At 34.4% G+C, this 11,077-nt stretch overlaps 1 protein-coding gene across 1 annotated transcript; it reads left to right on the top strand.

Moving 5' to 3' along the window:
• Positions 1–8,994, top strand: LOC133174106 (leucine-rich repeat-containing protein 74A-like). The gene is made up of 13 exons (XM_061309146.1): positions 1–12; positions 1,795–2,197; positions 3,565–3,758; positions 4,024–4,131; positions 4,459–4,552; positions 4,657–4,706; positions 5,002–5,083; positions 5,278–5,363; positions 5,680–5,874; positions 6,376–6,471; positions 7,144–7,407; positions 7,869–7,954; positions 8,797–8,994. Exons 1-13 carry the CDS (start codon positions 1–3, stop codon positions 8,933–8,935), a joined length of 1,809 nt encoding a protein of 602 aa, XP_061165130.1. The 3' UTR covers positions 8,936–8,994.
• The last annotated feature ends 2,083 nt before the right edge of the window (positions 8,995–11,077 follow it).

Below are 11,077 nucleotides of genomic sequence, written 5' to 3'. Positions count from 1 at the left end.
ATGGGGAATAAGGTTAGACGCATTATTTCTTTGGTTTTATATCTATATAATTATATATTTACATTTAGATGACGCACGTATGTTGTCCACCAGTCAATATAATACAGTAATTCAAAAGTATTACCATGTTATTTTTAACTGGCTTTATGTCCGACGCCCTAAAAAATTTCAGGTTCAGTTTCAAGAAACAAGATACCCTGCTCTTAAACTTGAAGTATACAATTATAATCTAATGGCAAAGAAAAAAATAATAACTCTTAAAAAAAATTCTGTATGCAAATCAAATTATACATGTGTATTCTTCAGGTATATTGAATGCAAAGCATATTTGTTATAATTAAGTTTATATTCACGGTAATAATCTCTATCTCCCTAAATTTTCTATAGCCACATCAAATAATGATCCAGAATGCTTACAAACTCCCGTAAATGTGAACGGCTACCCATTTATAGAAAAGACAAATTACAGTGTGTCATGCAACTCAACGTGTTAAAATAAACCTTGGCACTTGTAAATGTTTTTCTGCTTTAGCATGCAGGCATATAATCCATATTAACCATTCACAATTAGTTTTCAGATAAAATATATGTAGTCCTATATGTACGAGTCATGGTGACCCATGTCTCCACGCTACACATATAAGGTACTACTTTACAAATATGCGAAGACCTGATGTTTTACTCATAATATGCTCACCTTCCGCGATCTGAAATATACATGCTGAGACTTAGTCTGTATACATGTATATATTATTTTTTATACAGCATGTTATAAATAAGATTTTTTTCTTACATGTTAAGAGAGACAAGTAATATGATGTCTGATTAATGTCTTGATCCCCTTTAATAAGATGCTTCATATAATCACTAACTGAACGCAGTTCTTATAAGCACATCTCCTTTAAAATTTCTAAGTGCCCGATATGTTTTATGATGTCAATAACATTGAGGGGGGTATTTCTCCAGCCCCTTTCTCTCTTCTCTGAGTGTCCGGGTATGTTTTATGTCATTAACATTGAGGGGGGGAGGGGGATTTCTCCAGCCCTTTTCTCTCTTCTCTAAGTCACTTATTTCCTTCATCTCTTTATCCTCCTTTTTCCCCTTTTCAAAACAACTCTCCATTTTCTCCCACATCCATCCATTTATTTTTTAAATTTTAATTTCCCGTTATATCTCTCTCTTTCCCTCCCACCTTCCCCCTCTCATCCGTCACTCTCCCTATAGGTCTGTTATATAATGTCATCTTAAAGTCCGAACGAAAGGCACCATTGTGTTATATGATATCATTTAACAGTACGAAAAATCAAGAAATGGTTCAGAAGTGAAAAGAAATTAATATTAATATATACTGTCTGATCTTGTTACGTGTCACAAGAACATTATGAAGGATTTCCTTTGATATCTTTAAGCTTGTAAGATTTAAAAACTGTAAATTGATTAAATTTCTTATTTGGTGTTATACTAATAAAAACATTATGTTTCTCAGTTCGGATAAATAAGCGTAACTTTTGACGACGTACGGTCCGAGTAAGTGTACTTTACTGTTGGAAGTTGTTTTTCATGTCTCGTATATAATTAACCTAAAGCTATTGCCTGATCCTAAATGAAAACTTTACTCATGCTTTTTGTTCGAATCGTTCATTGACGTACAATAATGTGAAAAACCCATTCATTTAAATAACTGCAAAGCATAGACCGACGTGTTCAATAACATGGAAATCACGGCGCATGAAGTTTATTTAATTGTAACGCATAACAGACACATAATAATTATAAAATTGGATCCTTTTACAGTTGACAGGAGATCGGGGCGCCACCTGGGTCTCAGTACATCGGGACTCCACAATGCAGGACAGCAGTAAATCCGCCTTCATCTCCACCGGAAAAGGGGAAAATGTTTTGATCGGAAGTAAAGCTGCCACTCTCTACCTCAGTTCTAGTTCACTAAAGCTTCACGACAAAAGATGCAGCAGTAGGGAGTCTGTAGTAGCCGGATCTCCCATCGGAACCGGAAGTAAGCCCCAGTCTCCTGCCCAGTCTGAATTAAATGCTGACGTCAAAAAACCCGGAACTGCACCCGGAAGAAGCACTGCATACTCCCGGCGATCTCAGGATGACGAGAGTGTCTCGACGGAATTCTCCAAGCTTCAGCCAATCAGAGAGTTTACCTTTACCGGATATGACATCATGGCTGATGGTAACGTTGATATGTCATCAGAATCGGACAATTCCACAAAACGGCCAAAGTTGAAATAACTTCTCTGTTTCTCTTTTGTCCGTGCTTTCATATTTTAAAAATGAAGGCCGTATACCCTCCTAAGTGGAGATAACAAATGACCTAGTTAGGGCTAATTCATTTAATAAAACATTTTCTCAAGAACCCTCCCTATAAACAGACACACTTATATGAAGGCTTCTTTAAATTGGATAGATGTATGTTTGTTTAAATTATCATTTTAGTAACTTCAATTAAAAAAAAGGAATATACAGAGAAAGAAAAAATTGAAATATTAATTTCGGAAACAGTACTAGTCAGAAGTCGGCATTCTTATCTATAGTGTAAAATCACAGGGGTTATAAGCCCTTTTTGAATACAAACTCTTCGTATCAATAATTAAAGACTCTTTAATTATGGGGTACGAAGAGTTTGGGGTCAAAATGGGCTTAGTCCCTGTGTGTAAAATATTATGATATAAAATATACCTCTCTAAAAGGCGAGTGGGTGGATCGTGGGGCCATTTTAGGGTTAAAGCTTTTAACTGAAAGAATTCTGAAGACGTGTAACAAAAAAAAATATGATTGGCAAGAAAAAGAAAGATAATCATTAATCAATATGTTTTAGCATTTTAAAAAAAACATGATATAGAAAACATGCATATGGCGTAGAGCCATTGTAAATTCCAAGTCAGTATATAGGGAAAAGTGATTCAAGTGAGATAAATATTACCCAGATTTACACAAAACCAATTTCTCAATATTAGCTTCTATGTATTATCAAAGTTCTTTTTGTGCGATAAGCCACTATTTATACCTTCAAATCTTTTTTTATGAAAAAACTCATTACATTACATAAAAGCCTGACGTGAAGCCTCAGACGTTCATCTGGTTAAGTTAATTTATCTTTTCCAAGTAATAATTCACTATTTTTAATGTTTACCAAACCATGTATTAAAAGTATAGGCAACATATCTAATTTATAATTCCGAAATTTAATTCCATCACATGTAGACATTTTAAAACTACTAATTCTGCAAATTATCTATCATGTCGTGAATTTAAAGACGGACATTACTGTCAAAGTAGGAAGTTTTCTTTTGATAAAATATCTTTTCAAACAGTATATAGTTAAAGTTATGTAGAAATGTTTGTACATTTACTGATCTAAATATAAGCCTTCTAAATCTGAATAAATGTATAAAGGTTCATACCTTTTCGTTGACTTTTACACGATGTTTGAGTCTACGTACACTAACCGGTTTATTTTTTTTTTGCTATAATAGTAATTATTAGAACAAAAATTCCGCTTTCCATTTTTTTTCAATCGAACACGTGTCTGATTTACAGTTGAGCCGGAACCAAAGGTAGAGGAAGTAGACGTGAAGCCAAAGGGGCGCCTACAGGCTTACCTGGACTCGTGTAATCTACTGGGGATCACCCCCGTCACCTACCTCAGCAAACAGATGTCAAACAAGGGCCTGGTGATGAGGAGTCACAGTATAGGACCCTTGGGGGCGCGGGCGCTCGCCATAGCTTTACTCGTGAGTACCGTGTCTTTATGCTCATCGAAACTTTTAACAAGTACATATATAAATACATGTACTGGAACACGGGTAAATCTTGTGGAGTATATATCAAGTGTATATTTGTTTAATAGAGAGTGAAACTGATAGATTGTCCGTTGGTGGCTTCATTTTCATTAATACTACTCGATGAATATTTCAAGAACAGAGCAAGGAGTAAAGTAAGGAAACACGAAGCTTTTTTTTTTTTTCAAAAGATGTCACCGATTTTGAATCATTTCAGAATAATGACGTCATAACCAGCCTCGATTTAGAGGATGACGGAATCGAGGCTGATGGAGCTAAAGCTATAGCAGAAATGTTAGAAGTTAATAGTAACATCGTAGACGTGGTGAGTGAGCTTTCTTTCTTTTTATAATACTATTTTTTCAGTCAATTAAAGTATACTAACATTAATTTGTGGAAAGATCAGAAATTATTGCTCAATTCAGTATAGTCTCTGCATAGAAATATTTCATATGGATGACATACTACATAACCCTTTTTTCAAAATTTAAAATGAATATATGTAATTTACAATTTTTCATAAATGCTACATTTAATCGAAAGAGTGACAATTGATTCTAATGCAATTCATTCCGGTTTTTTCTCTGTCATAGTGATTAACCTTCACATAATTTGACACACCTTTGTCTAAACATGACGGTGTATTTTACAGAATATCTCGGAGAACTGTATAGGAACAAACGGGGCACGTGCAATATCTAAATTGATGAAAACTAATCAGTTTATCCAGTCCCTGGATATATCAGGTGAGTGATATCTACAGGTGCCCGCGATAATGATACAGTAATAGTCGTTTTAAGACAGGAAATAAAGACAGTAATATTGAGTGGTTCTTATTTCTATTTTTCAGGAAGTAATCTAGTCGATAGTGATGCATATCTGATAGCTGATATCTTACAGGTACTCAGTATGTAATAAATGATAATGGTTCATATCTCAGGTACTAAATACATGTACATATAACTGATAATAACTGATGGCTGATATCTTACAGGTACTAAATATATAATAACTGATAATGAATGATATTCTACAGGTATTCTAAATTTATGATTTCTATAATAGCTTATATTGAATAGTAATAAATTATAGCTGATATCTTACATTCCTTTTGGGATTTCAAATGTTAACTTTGAAATATTTTATGGAACAATCACTTCATTTATGAGATTCTATCAAAATCTTTATTGTACAGAATAATACAACACTTAGAGAACTGATATTAAGTCACAATGGATTCTGTGAGCAAGGGGGATACATCCTAGCACAAGCAATAGGTAAGGCTGTCTGAATAAGATATCGTCATATCGAAATTACAACTCTAATTTAGTTGGAAATGGTTTAAAATCCTTCAGTGACGACATTATAAATGAAACATAATTCTTTACAACATGGAACGGAATTTTCAGGGACGGTTGTAAAACATAGCATATACATGTATACTAATACTTACTTCTTTCTTTAATTTCAGCCAATAATGATACTGTAAGAATCCTCGATTTAAGTTGGAATCACTTGAGGGGTAAGGGGTCCCTCGCCATCACTGCTAGTCTACAGGTAGGGTAGGATCTGTCATCAATATATATACACTGAAGCTCTAGTTAGGCTGACTAGCATACAGTTAAACCTCTATATTCAAGCACTGATTGACGGATATGTGGAAGACGGTCATTTATTATCAATTAAGTATTGCACTTCGATCTGCACTACCCGCATATCTCTTAGTTTTTCAACCCGTCAAGATCTAGATATTGAGGTTAAACTGTAATTCTAGCAGCGGTATTAAACTTGGCATAAATTTATTTGAAATCTAAATGTTTAGGGACACTGCTTTAATGAATCAGATAATTTTATTTTTTTATTTACTGTTCAGAAAAATATAGGTCTCAGAAAGCTCGATCTAGCGTGGAATGGTTTTGCTAAGAACGACGCCATAGTGCTGTGTAAATCGCTGAAGGAAAACACGACACTAAAGGAACTGGACATCTCACACAACAGACTAGACAAGGAGGGGATAGGGTACCTCATGCAAGGGGTCAAAGACAGTGACGGCCTGGAAATCCTCAGGGTAAGGCCCGGGAAATCGAATCATTTCACGTGCAGAATGGAATCATGGGGATGGGGTGGGGGGTAGGGCAGGGTGTAGAGCCAATTATAAATTATCATTGCATGTACAAAAAGTAATATGCATCTTAAAGAATGAGTTCAGATTGCAGAAATTACGGAAAATGAAATTGAAATCCATTTCTCTTACTAATATCCCACCAACATGCATAAAGGCATTATGACATATTTCCTTTATATTCTTCTACATTTACACAGAATGCACAGAAGGGTTACTGCGGCATAATAAGGACGATTTCCTTTGAGATGGAATGTTTAATAAGTTAACTGCTATGCATTTGGCAAGTGTGAATATCACTGGACAAATAAAAAGCAAATTCATTATGATTTAACAATCCTAAGAATTAGCGCTTTGCTAAAATACTTTGTTCAATGATGGGTTTCGTCACAGTTTTCTTAGTTGTCATTGTGAAAGGTAAGAAATGCTTCTGTTTTCCTGTTGTAGATGGGAGGAAACTCTATCACGCCAGAACTTGCCATTATCATTTTGTCCTGCATTGCTCAGTCAGATTCCTGCAGGATCAGTCTGCTAGACCTCGGGGTGAGTAGTTGATTAGTCAGATCACTGTAGAACCTCGGGGTGAGTAGTTGTTTAGTCAGATCACTGTAAGACCTCGGGGTGAGTAGTTGGTTAGTCTGATCACTGTAGGACCTCGGGGGTGAGTAGTTGGTTAGTCACATCAATGTAAGACCTCGGCATGAGTAGTTGGTTAGTCTGATCACTGTAGAACCTCGGGGTGAGTAGTTGGTTAGTCAGATCACTGTAGGACCTCGGGGTGAGTAGTTGGTTAGTCAGATCACTGTAGGACCTCGGGGTGAGTAGTTGATCAGTCAGACTCCTGCAGGATCACTCTCCTGGACCTCGGGTTGAGTAGCTCATCGGCAAATTCACAATTAGCCTTTATTTAATGTAAGAGTTATTCATGTTATTGTATCTGAAATATAAGCTGGTATTTCATGAATATCGTGCATGAAAGGAAATTCAGGAGCTGTCACTATATATTATTGTTTTCATGAACTGTGTACAGTACAATACAGATATAGAGAAACGCCAATTAAAAATGTTTCGTTAATATCCATATCTCGTTATATCCCGTTGATATATTACCACAATGAACGCCTTTTTACAGATTTTGACCTCTCATATTCAGGTTATGCGGTCTTTAGACAACTTTAAATATATGTATTGTCTAGTTTCTTTTTCGCTATGTAGAGCAGCGAAGTGGACGAAGATTTCCTGTCCCAGCTGGATGACCTTCAGTCAACCAGGTCATTAAATGTGGTTCACGGACAAGTGATCAAGCGTGAAAACGCACGTGGAAGGAAAGGGGACGGTATAGACGGAAATTTGGACGCGGTGTATGAGTTGTATAAGTACATGCACGAGCACAATTACCGTGTGATAGATCTGATGAAGTGGCTGGACAAGGACGGAGATATGAGCGTCAGCAGGGAGGAGTTCAAACGCGGGATGATGGTAAATATCAGAGGAGGGTCTGTACGTGTTAGTAGTTAGGGGGACCGACCCTCTCCTCACAAATATTCTTCTGTAATGAAAACAAAGTCCTTACAGAAGATGGAGATAAAGCTGAACTTCTAGTAACTCTAGCATAATATTAGTTCCTGAATTGTCCCCAAAAGTCTTCCTTCCTAATACCCTAAAAACAGCCAGAATTATTTTAAAATATCCTTAATACTTCAGTCTTGGAAAGAAAGTCAGAAAATATGAGATCCTATAAATATTTTTTTTTCACTTGATCGAAAAATGTCAATGTTGGTATAAATATGTTTTTAATTAGTGTATCTGTAATCATTATGCTGTTCATTTATCCACGGGTCGGGATTTCCCCCTTACTTCTTGTTACTTCTTTAATCATTATGCCGTACTTTTATCCACGAGTCGGGATCCCCCTTACTTCCTGTTACTTCTATTTATAGGTGGCGGAGGTTCCCTTGACTGAACACCAGCTGGATGAAATGTTGGACAAACTGGACATGGATGGAGATGGCGAGGTCGACTTCTCGTGAGTACTAGTCACGTGATCGTGAGTACTTAGTACTAGTCACGTGATTTATTACAATTCATATTTTCCTGAAGTTCTGAATTATTTAAATGATAAAATAAATTTATTTCTTGCTGAATTTAAAGAAAACTGGAGAAACTTTTGAATGGTAAGAATATTGTTGTGTTGTGAACATCGGAATCGCTTGATTGATTGCCATTAAAGCTTCATGCTTTATTCGGAATAAAGAGGTTTTGATGTGGCTAGATATCGGCTAGATACAGCTATAGTGTTTTGTTTCTGGAATAATTTTATTTGTTTTGCTTTGTGTGCATGTTGTGTTTATTTGTTGGAGTGTTGGTATAAGAAATCTGAATCTGCTTCAAAGAAATATTGCTATTTGAATTTTTAATTTCAATTATAAGTATATAAAGTATTTTATTTTTGTTGATTTACTCTATTGGTGTAAAGTTATTTTCCTTACGTTACTGATAATATATATTTTTGTCTATTAAAAGATAATTGCTATTTTCTTTGTCTGCGATTGATTTTTAGATACTAGCGGATGTTTTAGAACAGTAATGATGCTGCCCTTTTGTAGAAAAAAGTTTCGTTTTTATCAAATAAACCATGCAATATGGCTGCTTAACTATTATATTGCAGAGTTCATAGTCTATTTGATAAAACGGAAAACTTACAAGAAAGTACTCAAGAAATTCATTTTTCTGAAATTTAATCGTTAGTAATAATTAATAACATGTGTTTTGTGCAATTTCCTTGCTTTTGTTATGACAATTAATTAGATTTTATTATTAGTTCTGAATGAAGTGATAACTTTTTGAGTCAATTCAATACTTTTACAGAGAGTTGTTAATTGGAGAGCGAGATTTTAGAAGACGAATGAGAAGGAAACAGGAGAGAGAGAAGGCAGCACGAAAAGAGAAAAAGAAGCTACAGGGAATAGACAAAATTATTCTCACATCAATGTCGGAAAAAACGTAGCAGGCCATGGACATAAACATGACGTCATTTGTATCTGTACCTCATTAACTTATTGCTCACCTTGCGTCTTTCAAATAAAATTTTTTTAAAAATTCTTTGGTCTCAGAAAATTTTTGTATGCCTCAGTTTGGAATAAATTGACTCTAATACCTTGACTCAAGGTCACAAGGTCAAAGTCACTGGACAATGACGTATCAATTATTTTCATTGATGGGAATAAATTAAGATTTGAGTACTATATACGTAGTATCTTGTTGCCAATGACACAAAAGTGTGATTGGATCTTGATTCACGTCATGCTATAAAGATCAAGGTCGCTGAATAGTGACGTATTGAAATTGTGTAATGAGCGTTTACTACGTAAGTTATATTTGAAATGTGTCCTTTGTTCAAGGTATATCTTAAAAGTCAAGGTCAGGGGTCAAAAAGATGTTGAATTTTCATACATACTAGCATTTTGTCAAGGAAATTATTTTGAACCTTTGATTAAAATATATTTAGTCCTTTTTATTTCGTTACAATGCAAACTTATTTTATATGCTGATGATAGTGCAATCTTATTTTCTCATAAAAATGTAGATTTTATTTCAGAAAAACTTAGTACTGTTTTAAAACAATGTTCAAATTGGCTAGTAGATAATAAGTTATCTCTACACCTTGGGAAGACTGAATGTATTTTATTTGGATCAAGAAAGAAGCTTTCAAGTGTCCAAGATTTTCACATTGAGTGTAATGGACATACAATACATTCTATGGAAAAAGTTAAATATTTAGGAGTTTTTGTTGATCAATTTCTGAGTGGTGAATTTATTGTTGAGTCCATTGTACAAAAAGTCAACAACAGGTTGCGTTTTTTATACAGACAAGCTCGTTTTTTGGATATAAGAAGTAAAATGTTATTATGTTCTGCTCTTATACAATGTCATTTAGATTATGCTTGCTGTGCATGGTATGCAGGTTTGTCAAAGAGTTTGAAAAAGAAATTACAAGTATGTCAAAACAAAATGGTAAGATTTATTCTGAATTTAACTCCTTTACATTCCATAAACTACAAAGTGCTTAGTACATTAAATTATTTAAATATAGAAGACCGGGTACGACAACTCAGATTAAACCATGTGTATAACATATATCATGGTTGTGCGCCATCCTATCTAAGCGAAAATTTTACTTTAAGGTCAGCCGTGTCTTCACGAAACACTAGAGCATCCACTAATGAAGATTTTTTTATTCCTCATGTGAAAACATGTCAAGCGGATACTTTTTACTATAATGGCATTAAGGACTGGAATTTTTTACCAGCTTCTATTAAATGTACTAAAGGAAAGAGTACTTTTAAGAAACAAGTTAAGAGTTTTATCTTACAAAATGGCATTTTAGAACATGAAAGTGATATGTTTTAGCATTAACTTATAAAACATATTTTATTATTTTATTGATCCTATATGTTGTCATACTTAAATTAAATTTAACGTGTAAGCAACGCAGTGCTAAAATTATAGTGCCAAAAATTGTTATAGTGCTTTAATGATGAAACATTGTATTTTTATCTTATTTAGGGTAGGACCCCATTGGAAATAAGCTCTCCAGCTTTAATGGGTTATCCTGGTATCAACTAGTCACTATCTAAAATATGGTTTCCTGAATATCTATTTATAAATCTATTTAAAATTTATGGATTCTCAAATATTGTCTTTCAAATGACTATGTACATTTATGTGTATTTGTTTTATGTATGATGACATATGATACCAAATAAAGGATGATGATACAATTGATTAAGAGATGTGTTTGCTTTTTTCTAAGACATACTAGTAGTAGTTACACAGTGATGGCCAGGGTTGAAATTAGGTGGGGGGAATATATTTTTTTTTTGTCGCCAGCAGAGCAGAACGACACTTAAGGATCACTTTACTTGTCGTGTGTCTGTCCGTATGTCTGTCTGTCAAACCTTGTATCTCATGAACTGCAAGGTGTTAGGATTTTATATTTAGCCTTTGTATTGCTTGGCACAATGGCCTTTGTAAAATACCAAGGGTTACTGAAGAGTAAGAACTATTTGGCAAATAAGACATTTTGATGTAAAATACCAATTTAAATACACTTTGACCTACTTTTCAGTACTTTGATACGGAATTGTAA

Source organism: Saccostrea echinata, unplaced genomic scaffold (assembly GCF_033153115.1).
Source record: "Saccostrea echinata isolate AGI-Se365-2 ecotype Australia unplaced genomic scaffold, CSIRO_AGI_Sech_v1 ptg000057l, whole genome shotgun sequence".
Lineage (NCBI taxonomy): Eukaryota > Metazoa > Mollusca > Bivalvia > Ostreida > Ostreidae > Saccostrea > Saccostrea echinata.
Note: the sequence above shows the minus strand (reverse complement) of the source record. Positions and strands in the feature narration are given on the sequence as shown.